Below are 14153 nucleotides of genomic sequence, written 5' to 3'. Positions count from 1 at the left end.
AATGAGAGAGAAGGATGACGAGTTCTGTAATAAATTTCAGACAGTAGTAGTGAATACTCTGTTCAAGAAGCACAGGAGTAGCACGAGGAGGAGGTATAGAAGTGTTAAGGAATGACGAGATACGCTTGAACTCGAAGGCTATAAATATAGCATAAGGAATAGCTCAGTAGGCAGTACGGTTGAAGCGAAATAGACGTCTGTATAAAGGGCCATCACAGAAGCTGCAAAGGAAAACGTATATACCGAGAAGATAACTGCGAATAAACCATGGGTAACAGCAGACATATTTCCGTTGTTCGATGAAAGAAGGAAGTACAAAAATGTCCAGGGAAAGTCAGGAATACAGCAATACAAGTCAACGAGGAATGAAATAAATAGGAAGTGCAGAGAAGCTAGGACGAAATGGATGCACGAAAAATGTGAAGAAATCTAAAAGAAATGGTTGTCGTAAAGGACTGACTCAGCATGTAAGAATGTCTAAACAACCATCGGTGAAATTAAAAGCAAGGGTGTTAACATTAATAGTGCAAAGAAAATTACACTGTGAAATGCAGAGGAAAGAGCGGGTACTTGGTGAGATTACATATAAGGCCTCTATGATGGCGAAGATTTGTCTGATGTGACAGAAGGAGAAACAGGAGTCGATTTAGAAGAGATGGAATTTGAAGGAGTTTAGGAGGACGTAAGGCCAAATAAAGCAGAAAGGATACATAACATTCCATCAGAATTTTTTAATCAGGGGGGGGGGGGGGAGGAAGTGACATCAAAACGGCTGTTCACGTTGTGCAGAACGTATGAATGGCGACATACCATCTGACTTTCGCCAAAATATCATCCACACAGTTCCGAAGAGTACAAGAGCTGACAAGTGTGACAGTCATCGCACAAAAAGCTAAACAGCTCATGTATATAGGTTGGTGACAAGAATAATATACAGGAAAACGAAAAGGAAAATCGATGATGTGTTAGATGGCGATCAGTGTGGCTTTAGGAAAGGTAAAGTTATGAGAGAAGCAATTGTGACGCTGAGGTCGATAATGGAAGCAAGAGTAAAGAAAAATAAAGGTACCTTCATACGATTTGTCGACCTGGAAAAAGCGTTCAACTACAAAGAATGGTGCAAGACGTTCGAAGTTCTGAGAAATATCAGAGTAAGCTAAAGGGAGAGAAGAGCCAAGAGAGATTATAAGAATATGCGGCCAACAACGAAATGCTGAGATTAAAGAGGGTATAAGACAGGAAGTTGTCCTCCACCCCTACTGTTCAATCTGTATACCGAAGGACCAGTGATGGAAATTAAAGAAACGGTTACGAGATGGATTAAAATTCAAGGTGAAAGGATACAAATAATACGATTTGGCGATAACGTTGCTATCCTAAGAGAAAGTAAAGAAAAATTAATGCTGTGCCGAAGGGAATGATTACAAGATTTGGACAGAAAATAAATAGAAGACGAAACTAATGAGAAGTAGCAGAAAAGAATCGAAGCATTCCAGATATGGTGCTACGGGTGAATGTTGAAAATTAGAGTTACTAGTATGGCAAAGAATGAGGGAATTCTGCACGGAGAGGAATATGTGGATAGAACTGACAAGGGGAAGCGACAGGAATGATAGAACATCGCGTACATCATGAGGGAATGTAGCAGAAAAGAGAACAGCGAGGAATTTAACATCAGGACTGATGGTCGCTAAGTAGATGAAGATAAGAAATTCTGTTACCTGGGAAGAAAAATAACTAATGGCGGACGGAGAAAAGAGGACATCAAAAGCACAGTAGCAATGGCAAAAAGGTATCAAACATAGGCCATAATTTGAGGAAGAAATATCTCAGAATGTACGTTTGGAGTAAAGTACTGTATGGAAGTGAAACATGGGCTGTGGGAAGACCGAACAGAAAAGAATCGAAGCATTCCAGATATGGTGCTACAGATGAATGTTGAAAATTAGAGTTACTAGTATGGTAAGGAATGAGGGAATTCTGCACGGAGAGGAGAGGAATATGTGGATAGAACTGACAAGGCGAAGCGACAGGAATGATAGAACATCGCGTACATCATGAGGGAATGTCTTCGAAGGGCACAAACTGTAGAGAAAGACTGGAATACATCCAGCAAATAATTGAGGACGTAGGTTGCATGTGTTCCTCTGGTACATGTGAGGAATTCGTGGTGGGCCGCATCAAAACAGTCGGGAGACTGATCACAAAAAAAAATTAAGGGATGACGATCAGCAATCATTCCACCAGCCAAGTATTTGCGACTGAAACAGGTAAGCTGGTAAATGAAGGCCTAGACCAGACATCCTAAGGTGCTTGCGCAGTATAGAAGCAGACATTCGTTATTTCTTGCCTGGGCATTTTCGCTCGTATATTGTATTCTCCTTTTACCACTACTGTGCCTGGTGAGGAACATATTTCAGATAGATTATATCTAATGATGACATGTGTTTGAACCTCTATGTGTGCCATTTTTACCGTGTCCTGAGGGACAATATACTGCACATGAAAAATGCCTCAAAGTCGAAATTAGAATATTGCTCCAGGCAAATTAATTACACTCAAATGCCGGCAGTATTCTGACGGAGATATTTAACAACGACTGTGGTCCGAGGGAAATAAAAGCTGATTTTCTACTGTTGACGTAGAGCCCTACTTATGTCAATATACTTTGTTACAATATTTTTAGTTACCACCTCATTTCCTCCAATGTGCTCTTTCATTGGAAACCTACTCTTCTCTTCTCGGCGACATTAAGGCTAGCATTTCGTGCCAACAGTGAAGAAATATTTTTTCGAGATTTCTGAAAGGTATTCTGCTGGTGAAACATCCCTCTACAAACGATTTCCATATTGCATTAAAAGTGATTGTTGGATACATGTGCTTCACACTCGAGTAGAATCGTCTGTTGTACATTTTGCAAAATGTGACCAGTAGAATGGTTTGGTTTTTTTTGACAGCATTATCAAATGAATCTCAAAATCTTTCATCTACCTAAGATTTAAGGGAACTGATTAAGCGAACTGTATTATTTTCCACTACAATGAATTGGTGTTAGCAGCTCAGTTTCTGTTCCAACAGCAACAGGAGACCTCTGTCAACAATACCACTGCGCGGTTCTGCATTTACGTGAATGAAGTGCTCTGGATGCATTTTTCCCGTCCTCACATACCTTGCAATGATGAGCAGCACCGTATTCTTGAAGACGTTCCAGCTGGAGAAGAGGCTGAGGAAGCCCTTCCGGTCCCTCTGGGCCTTGGCCACGGTCCGCATCACCCGCGGAGCGAACGGAGGCAGCCACCCGCCGTTGGTGGCGGCGATGCGTCTCAGCAGCTTCAGGGCGTCCTCCTCGCGACCTCTGCACGCCAGCCACCGAGGAGACTCCGGGAACCACCTGCGAGCACCAGAACCACTCACCTAAAAAATCTCTCCATGAAAAACATCGTTAAGTCTTGTTATTACGTTCGCGAAAGAAGTTGTGAGTACAGTCGCTGATATGGGGCAGGAGGTAATTCGTAGTCACACTCACAACACACATCCTTAGCGATCTGCTTTCATATCACTATTTCACGACGGGAGAAGGTAGATTTATATCTCCTGTCCGCCACGTCAGTATATAGACACAATGGTGCATACGTTGCTACGAGGGCGTCATACACACTGAGGAAAAAATTTGCAATACCAAGATGGAGATGTGTGAAATAAATGATTGGTCTGATTCTACATATGAAAAAAAATGTCTTTTCAAATTATTCGACAGTCACACAATAGTGGCACTAGTAGTGCCACTACTAAGATAAAAATACACGCTATAACAAAAAAAGGTTCAAATGGCTCTGAGTACTATGGGACTTAACTTCTGAGGTCATCTGTCCCCTAAAACTTAGAACTACTTAAACCTAACTAACCTAAGGACATCCCGTACATCCATGCCCTAGGCAGGATTAGAACCTGCGAGTTTAGCGGTCGCGCGGTTCCAGACCGTAGCGCCTAGACCCGCTCGGCCACTCCGGCCAGACACGCTGTAACAATCGTGAGCTGATGTTAGTAAAAATGTATTTAGGCGAAAAAGACTGCATTATGGACATCCCACTGAGTTTTTAACGTTGTCGTGTAATTGGGTTACAAAATGCTATATGAGTGCATCCAACCAACCTGTCTGCGTGCTAGACAAATTGTACTACACGTGAAGTTATGGTCTGAGTTCTACATCTACATACATAATCCGCAATCCACCATACGGTGCGTGGCTGAGGGTACCTCGTACCACAACTAGCATCTTCACTCCCTGTACCACTCCCAAACAGAACGAGGGAAAAATAACTGCCTATATGCCTCTGTACCAGCCCTAATCTCTTTTGTCTTATCTTTGTGGTCTTTCCGCGAGATGTCAGATGGCGGCAGTAAAATTGTACTGCACTCAGCCTCAAATGCTGGTTCTCTAAATTTACTCAGTAGCGATTCACGAGAAGAACGCCTCCTTCCCTCTAGAGACTCCCACCCAAGTTTGTGAAGCATTTCCGTAATACTCGCGTGACGTTCACAGCTACCAGTAACAAATCTAGCAGCTCGGCTCTGACTTGCTTCTACGTCCTCCCTCAATCCGACCTGATAGGGATCCCAAACGCTCGAGCAGTACTCAAGAATAGGTCGTATTAGTGTTTTATAAGCGGTCTCCTTTACAGATGAACCACAACAACCGAAGACGACTACCCGCCTTCCCCACAACTGTCTTTACATGCTTGTCCCACTTCATATCGCTCTGCAATGTTACGTCCAAAGATTTAATCGACGTGACTGTGTCTAGCGCTACACTACTAATGGGGTATTCAAACATTACGGGATTCTTTTTCCTATTCGCCTTCATTAATTTAAATTTAATTGACATTTTCTATATTTAGAGTTAGCTGCCATTCTTTACACCAATCACAAATCCTGTCCAAGTCATCTTGTATCCATCTACCGTCGCTTTACGACGACACCTTCCCGTACACCGCAGCATCGTCAGCAAACAGCAGCACGTTGCTATCCACCCTATCCAAAAGATCATTTATGTAGATAGAAAAAACAGAGGACCTACTTCCCTGGGGCGCACCGGATGGTACACTCGTCTTCGAGCCACTGGGAACCAATCCCATATGCTTGTACCGAAAGTTAGGGGTCTGCTATTTAGTATCGCATCAGGAGCCCTCTCCTAGGTATCCGGCGCACCCTGACTGCTAACCTGTGTGCAAGTAAGGTGACTGGTCTTGTTGGAAGCATTCCAGAGAGTGTTCCCAACAATATAACGCTCACCCGCATACTACTGTTGTAACCCATTACGTTTCGACATGTTGCCTTCGCCTGCTCTATTACCTTATCTGTCTCCAGTATAGCACATGTGCGGCGTCATCGATAACAACGCTAGAATTATCTACGAGCAACATTAACCGTCCCTGTATTGATCGACCAAATGCAACAGGCATGTTTATCCCACAAACTGACATCTGGCACCTGTAAAATACAATGCATGCTCGTTTCCTTTCTTGCCTTAAACATTCTGACTGTTACACCTAGTTTTAACGTAGCAGTATTTCACATTTGTAGTATCTTATCGCGCTTACATTAAGTGTAATCTTGGAATGTTAATCACTTAAATATATTACTAGAAAAATGTATTCCCGATATTTTATTAGTCTACGTAATTACTTCTTGTTGTTGCTATTTTTTTTCAACCACAGTAATTTAGATTGGCATCAACAAGTGCTGAGCTACTACATATTGTTTATTAAAATGTACGTAGTACACAGCAATGCAAGTCAGCGCGTTGCTCTCTCACACAACCTTTCCACACGTATATCTACACATGTAATCTGCAAGCTGACAGATTGTGCATTGCGGGTGGTAAGGTGTAACACAAATAATCAATAGCTCTCCTGTTCCACTCATAAACGACTGTATATTTCCATTGTGAATATATGATACTGGAAATAGGGGCTCACTTTTCCCCGCTGATAAGGGAAACTGTGGTTAGTACGGAGCACACAGGCAGCCGCTTTCCCTCGCACCATTTGCGAGTGGAACAACGAAGGCACTGACTGGTAGTGGTTCGAGGTAACCTTAGCGACGTACCGTGGTGTATCTAGATGTAGGTGAACAGAGGATATGAGAGAGAGCAATTTTTGCCATAAAGAATGTCGTAGTTCTATCAAGAAATTAGCGAATACGCAATATGATACAAAGGAAGAATAATATTTAAATTCATTGACACAATTTGAACGAAGACAAAAATGTGAACTTCCCAACAAATCTCGTAAATTCGTTAATGTTTCCAGAGTGCTCTCGCAGAAGACTTCTGAACCACTTCACACAAGCGAAAATTGTACCCCGAAGAGAAAAATGTTAGTCAGAATTCCCAACATGAATTCAGCTTCATTTAGCTATCGTGCAATTCAGCATTAAATGGTATTATATTCCAATGCCATGAATAAATGGCAAGGTGACACTTTCCATGGTTGCGAAGTAAGTTTGAAAAGGTTGTGTTGCCGGATGAACAACTATTCGTAGCGTGTTCATGTGCTTAACAGCCAGCCGGAGTGGCCGTGCGGTTCTAGGCACTGCAGTCTAGAGCCGAGCGACCGCTACGGTCACAGGTTCGAAGCATGCCTAGGGCATGGATGTGTGTGATGTTCTTAGGTTAGTTAGGTTTAATTAGTTCTAAGTTCTAGGCGACTGATGACCTCAAACGTTAAGTCGCATAGTGCTCAGAGACATTTGAACCAATTTTGTGCTGAACAACCATAAAAATTATTCATTTGTGCTCCCGAAAGGAAAGCACGAGGTATCGACTATAAAAACACACAATAAATAAGTTAGATGCTATGCAAATGAGATTAAATTCACGTTCTCTCCCGACAAGGAAAACAAATGGAAGAAAAGACACAGCGCGACGTATCCTTTTGGGCTAAAATTTTTCTAAATAATCTCTTTGTTACCATTGTCTTAAACACAAATTGAAAATAGCGAAAAATACTAAATCAAACATTTTCCAACATAATTAGCCTTCTCTATATTACATACAGCTGTGTATGCCTCATTGTCTGCAAAATAGTAGTTTCCTGTATTGTTTTGTCGATTGAAGGATGTCAAGAGCACTACATGTTTTCTGTACGACATATAGAGAGAGAAAATTGTACTCTAATGATAGTATTAGTAATTCATGAGACATAAGAGATATATATGTCGAAACCTTGACTTTCGTAATGGAATGGAATATTAAGAAGTAAAACTGTAAGAATATAATCATCACGATAAAGTGTAGTTGGAATACATAACGGTTTCCATAATATTTCCGCTGTTCATATTACCTGAAAAATGAAATCAGTGCGATGAAAAGCGCTATAGTACAATACATTGAGTAACTCCACTTGCGCAGACCCCATCCTAAGAGGCCAGTAGCCATAACGCCAGCCCCTAAGCTACAGCTCGAGAAGTAGTTCAGCGTCGTGCGATGTCTGATGTCTGCCAGTTCCAAACCTGAACCACAAAGGAACAACATAAAATTTTAATTAAATTTGTTTTCATCTAATAAAGTATTAGCATGTGTAAACGAAATGGTTTTTATAAATGATACATTCTACGTCTACATCTGTCTCTTTGCTCCACAAAACATCTTGCAGCGTTTAATGTGCGGGGGGTGGGGGTGGGGGGAGGTGGGGCGGCGGAAAGGTGAAAGACGACTTCGCGTTCCACTGCACTCGCCGTACTCTTCTGAATGGTGTGAGAGATTGGGATATTCTTGCTAAAGCTACGGACAGCATTGTATCAGTCTTATTTCGCCATCATTGTCTTTACGCTAGCTGTATAGAAGAAGATGCAACCTGGTGGTTGACCCCTATGGGAACATACACACTCCGAACAGTAAAAGCAAACTATTAGCTAATACATCTACATCTATATGACTACTGTGCAATTCACATTTAAGTGCTTGGCAGAGGGTTCATCGAACCACGATCGTACTATCTCTCTACCATTCCACTCCCTAACAGCGCGCGGGAAAAACGAACACCTAAACCTTTCTGTTCGAGCTCTGATTTCTCGTATTTTATTTTGATGATCATCCCTACCTGTGTAGGTTGGGCTCAACAAAATATTTTCGCATTCGGAAGAGAAAGTTGGTGACTGAAATTTCGTAAAAAGATCTCGCCTCGACGAAAAACGTCTTTGCTGTAATGACTTCCATCCCAATTCGCGTATCATATCTGCCACACTCTCTCCCCTATTACGTGATAATACAAAACGAGCTGCCATTTTTTGCACCCTTTCGATGTCCTCCATCAATCCCACCTGGTAAGGATCCCACACCACGCAGCAATATTCTAACAGATGACGAACGAGTGTAGTGTCAGCTGTCTCTTTAGAGGACTTGTTGCATCTTCTAAGTGTCCTGCCAATGAAACGCAACCTTTGGCTCGCCTTCCCCACATTATTATCTGTGTGGCCTTTCCAACTGAAATTGTTAGTAATTTTAACACCCAGGTACTTACTTTAATTGACAGCCTTGAGAATTGTACTATTTATCGAGTAATCGAATTCCAATGGATTTCGTTTGGAACTCCTGTGGTTCACATCACACTTTCCTTTATTTAGCGTCAACTGCCACCTGCCACACCATACAGCAATCTTTTCTAAATCGCTTTGCATCTGATAATGGTCTTTGGATGACCTTACTAGACGGTAAATTACACCATCAGCTGTGAACAAACTAAGAGAACTGCTCAGATTGTCACCCAGGTCATTTATATAGATCAGGAACAGCAGAGGTCCCAGGACGCTTCCCTGGGGAACACCTGATATCACTTCAGTTTTACTCGATGATTTGCCGTGTATTACTACGAACTGCGACCTTCCCGACAGGAAATCACGAATCCAGTCGCACAACTGAGGCGATACCTCATAGAACCGCAGCTTGATTAGAAATCGCTTGTGAGAAACGGTGTCAAAAGCTTTCCGGAAATCTGTAAATACGGAATCAACTTGAGATCCCCTGTCGATAGCGGCCATTGCTTCATGCGAATAAAGAGCAAGAGCGATGTTTTCTGAAACCATGCTGATTATGTATCACTAGATCGTTTCCTTCGAGGTGATTCATAATGTCTGAATACAGCATAGGCTACAAAATCCTACTGCATACTGATGTCAATGATATAGGTCTGTAGTTAGATGGATTACTCCTACTACCCTTCCTAAACTTATATAAGTACATATGGACTTCCTTGTGTGGTCTAGCACCTGAGGTGGATGAGCATCTACCTGGTGAGTTATTGCTTACTGAACGAACATAAGATGGAGGGGGCAAATCTACTTTCAATTGTCTTTATTCAGTTTGCCAATACTGTCTGGTAACGGTTATAGACAGACGAGCAAAATTCAGGTATTGGTCGATCTATGGTTCTACAAGCAATCTCCATCATGTTTGGCTAGTTACTGAAATTCAATTTTCTATCATACAATAAATTTTATTTCATCAATTTATTTATTAAACCTGGTCTGATTTGACCCATCATTAATCATAAATGAAGTACCTTTTTTGTGTCATACTTACCAAAGAGATAACAATTTTCGTATGATAAATAGTATTAATGATTTGAGTGTCTATAGTTCTAATGTGAGTAACGAAGTTAATACTGGTAGTGCGTCTCAGTTCAATTCAGATTTTCATCTGGTGTTACTACTAGACTCATTAAGCAGACAAGTTGATATTTGTACTATTTAGGGTTTAAGATGGTGGAGAACCCCTATAATTTGGGCGCATGATCCTAGAATGACCGACCAGTAGCGCATGGGCTTTTTATTGGTAGAGCTTTAACCCTATATCCTGTGACGATGGTGAAAACATCTCGGTATTAAGCTGATCTCACATTTATTGATTTTGCACGTCCGTATAACTTGAGGTCATCAGCGTACGTATGGTATTTGGAAAGGCGTTGACACATTACTGACGTACAATGAAAGTGTATAATACCTTATATCGAAACCTGAAGAATGGGGGGGGGGGGGGAGCAGTTATTGTCATTCTCTGTCTCCATTGTGAGGTAATGGTGCCGGACATGACGCACTGCTGGGCAGACATCAAGTAAGAGCGGAACTATTGAGCGGCACTTTGCGAGAAACCTTGGCTAGCAACTTTATCTGTGGTCTAGGAATAATGTTTTTATTGGTAATAAAAACGTCCTCGGTCCTGGATTCTAACCTCGCTACCACTCAAATTTTGAATAATAATTAGCATTTGCTGTAAAAACTGAGGCATAAATGTCAACCTCATTGTGCCAACGGTCATGTCAAGGTGGTGGAGGATCGGACAGAGGTTCCTGCCCACGGACTGGAAAACAGCCCCTGAATAGGAAGAATTAGCGATGACTAACGGCACGGAACAACAAACCGCTGCATTAAAGACAAATCATATGTATACACAGGACAAGTGGCCTCAGTTGAGAAGTGTCATGATGATCCCTTAATTGGCAAAAAATTTCGGAATCGTCCCCCATTCACATCTAAGGATGGGACTGCCAAAGGGGAGGAGACCACGAGAAAAAGACTGAAAAACCTACTAAAAGATAATTCGGGGCATGGAATATCAGGAGCCTGAACGTGTTGTCTAGGAATATGAAAAGCATGAAAGTGTTATGGCGGCTAGAAAATCTGAAAAAGGGAATGCAAAGGCTCAATCTGTACATAGTATGGCTCAGTGAAGTGGGATGGAAAGAAGACTAAAGGATTTCAGGTCAGACGAGTATGGGATGATATCAACAGCGTCAGAAAATGTCATACTGGCAGTAACAATCGTTACGAATAGAAAGGTAGGGCAGAGAGTGTGCTACTGTGAACAATTCTTTGGTAGGGTTGTTGTCATCAAAATCGATAGCCAAACAATACTGTCTACGACGGTTCAGATATGCATGCCGACGTCACAACCTGAAGTTTGGGAGATAAAGTATATGAGGATACTGAATAGGTAATTTAATTGCAAAACGGAGATGAAAATCTAATGGGAATGTAACAGCAAAGCTGTTGCAGGTGAGGAATAGGAGAGAGAGTCACGGGAGGATGTGGGCTTGGTACTCGGAGTGAGAGAAAAGCAAGATTAATTTACATTTGTAACAAATTTCGCTATTCCTAGCGAATATTCTGTTCAAGAACCACAATACTGGGGGGGTGTACTTGGAAAAGGCCGTGAGATAGATTTTAATTGAATTCCAGCGTGGTCAGACAGACATACCGAAATCAGATATTGGAGTGTAAAGGGTAGCAGATATAGACTCACACGGAAATTTCCTAGTGATGAAGAGTATGCAGATCTTTAAGAGATTAGACAGGAGGTATCAGTATCAAGAAGAATCAACTAGTGAAGATTTGGGATCGGAGGTAGTGAGGAATGAGGAAATTCGCCTGAACTCGTCTAAGGCTACAGACACTAGAATAGCTTAGTAGGCGTTGCAGTTGAAGAGGAATGGACAAGTTTAAAAATGGGAAATGTGCCGCGGCTCGATACTTCCGGCGGGAATTCGTTTCATGTCCGACGCCGACTGAGGACGCGGCTACTCGCTGGCAGGGGTCTCGTTGGCGCCCTCGAGGTGGCGCGCGAAGCATGAAACGAGGCGAGGAAGGTGGAGAGACGATGCGCCTCCAAATCAGTTACCGTGGCGCTTTGGACGAATTCGTACTGTATCAGAATGAGATTTTCACTCTGCAGCGGAGAGTGTGCTGATATGAAGCTTCCTGGCAGATTAAAAATGTGTGCCGGACTTGAACTCGGGATTTTTACCTTTCGCGGGCAAGTACTCTGCCATCTGAGCTACCCAAGCACGACTTACGACCGATCGTCAGATCTTCAGTTTTGCCAGTACCTCGTCTCCTACCTTAAAAACTTTACAGAAGCTCTTCAGTGAACCTTGTAGAGCTAGAATCCTTGGAAGAAAGAGTACTACGGAGATATGGTTTAGCCACAGCCTGGGGGGATGTTTGCGGAATAAGATTTTCACTTGGCAGCGGAATGTGCGCTGATATGAAACTTCCTGGCAGATTAAAACTGTGTGCTCGAACTCGGGACCTTTGCAAAGGTCGCGAGTTCGCGTCTCGATCTGGAACACAGTTTAATCACCCAGGAAGCTTCGTACTGTATATGTTTGACAGCAACTTGTTTGGAACATATACTGTGGATTATGTGCCCAAGATGTGATTACGTTCAAGGGGATACGAAATGCCGCCGAGGATGTTGTTTCTGGCATCGGAGATTTACATTGGTAGCGTTATCATAGTGAATCATTTGCACTGCTTATCGTGCTTCTTAGGAGCTGGCTTTGTGGATTACATTGGAACCTTCCACATATCCCCTGCAAGTTATTAACTCAAGTTTGTTAAAGATGTCATTTTATTTCACTGTGTTGTTCCGCAAGCATTAAGGCAGACGTGCATGTGAGGGCTATTATTGACTACGTAGCAACACACGTTGCTTTACTTCATCAGTACTTGTAGTACACACTTTGTTTATACAGAGCGAAGAAATTTCGTGTACCCGGACTTCGGAGCGCGATTCCTCACATACTAGCAACACAAATATCTGTCACAGAAAATTTCATCTTCCGCCACACTTACGGTTACTAGCTCTGTCAGCACAACTCCGTAGCATTGTGCATGTGGTGCAGTGGATAGCGTTTTGAGCTAGCGTGCAGGAGGACGAGTGTTCGATTACAGGTGAAGGCGTTTTTGTTTTTATTCATCAGTTTCATTCTGCCATATAATACCGTAATATACACCGTTTTTGAAGCCACACTTATCCATTATTTGGATAGTGCAGTATTTTGTAATGGTGAGCATAACGTAAACGCGCCCAAACAAGTCAGAAACAGACAGATGAAACGAGTGACAAGGCATAGAAGAGAATTACTACAGAAACAACATAAATTCCGAGGTGCTAAAGGTGACTGCACAGATATTTGGCCAAACATATACTAGTCATTTATACCATATGAAGCACTTCCACACAGATGTAACACATTATTAACCAATTACAATAGCAATTTCTATATTAACTACCCCAAGCATATATTGTCGTCAGAGTAGGTGCTCAAAGCGAACTTCAGGAACTGATTTTATGCAACATAATTATATACTATTCTTTTAGGTAGTGCTGTTAGAGGTATCACTGACAGGACACAAACAGTGGGTGTCTGTAGTCTAGGGGAACTGTTCCTCTGTCACGTTTTGTTGTGTTATTACGTAAGATTATACAGAGGTTGCAAAGTCATTTTAAGGGAGGACCGTGTGTAAATTTGCGGATTACCATCTCATGATCTTTTGTGAAATACCAGTTTACACTTAACAGCTGGAATATTTTGTTATTTAACGTTTGCGTGTGTTGAAGAGCCTCAGGACTTCAAGGCTGAAAAAAAAAGGTTCAAATGGGTGTGAAATCTTATGGGACTTAACTGCTAAAGTCATCAGTCCCTTAGCTTACACACTACTTAACGTAAATTATCCTAAGGGTAAACACAAACACCCATGCCCGAGGGAGGACTCGAACCTCCGTCGGGGACCAGCCGCTCAGTCCATGACTGTAGCGCCTCTGACCGCTCTGCTAATGCCGCGCGGCTAGGGGCTGCAAATTTGTAGTTTAATATACATGTGTTTACTGTTGGGGTCATGGGCCACTTTCGTAAAAGAAACATTTCAGACACTACTCTATGTGAAATCATTCAGAACCACAGAAACTGGAAAGGAACAAATAGGTATAAAGAAGGTAACTGCAAAGAAACCAGGGGGAACAGAATAAATCCTTCCGTTTATCGATGAAAGAAGGTAGTACAAAAACATTCACGGATATTCAGGAATACAGAAATACAAACCACATAGGAACTAAGTAAACAGGAAGTGTAGGGAAGCGAAGACAAAAAGTCTGTATGAAAAATATAAAGGAATCGAAAAACAAATACTTGTCGGAAGGACCGACTCAGCATATACGAGAGTCGGAACAGCCTTCGGTGATATTACAAGCAACGCAGGTAACATCAAGAGTGCAATAGAAATTCCATTGACAGGAACAGAAAGAGACCGGATAAGTAAGAAGAGTACACAGAAGGCCTGCGTGAGGGGAAAGATGTGTCTGATATGACAGAAAA

The 14153-nt window shown here is 42.1% G+C and overlaps 1 protein-coding gene across 1 annotated transcript in view; it reads right to left on the bottom strand.

The window, feature by feature from the left end:
- The window catches only part of LOC126355314 (solute carrier family 22 member 13-like), a 45152-nt gene extending 37714 nt beyond the window's left edge, over positions 1–7438 (bottom strand). Inside the window, exons 1-2 of the mRNA XM_050005606.1 lie at positions 7389–7438; positions 3170–3391 (exon numbers count right to left, since the gene is read on the bottom strand). Of these exons, the coding sequence (XP_049861563.1) occupies positions 3170–3391; positions 7389–7438 (272 nt within the window). The remainder of the gene's footprint in view (positions 1–3169; positions 3392–7388) is intronic.
- Between the last annotated feature and the right edge of the window lie 6715 nt (positions 7439–14153).

This window comes from Schistocerca gregaria, chromosome 3 (genome assembly GCF_023897955.1).
Source record: "Schistocerca gregaria isolate iqSchGreg1 chromosome 3, iqSchGreg1.2, whole genome shotgun sequence".
NCBI classification, from domain to species: Eukaryota; Metazoa; Arthropoda; class Insecta; order Orthoptera; family Acrididae; genus Schistocerca; species Schistocerca gregaria.
Note: the sequence above shows the minus strand (reverse complement) of the source record. Positions and strands in the feature narration are given on the sequence as shown.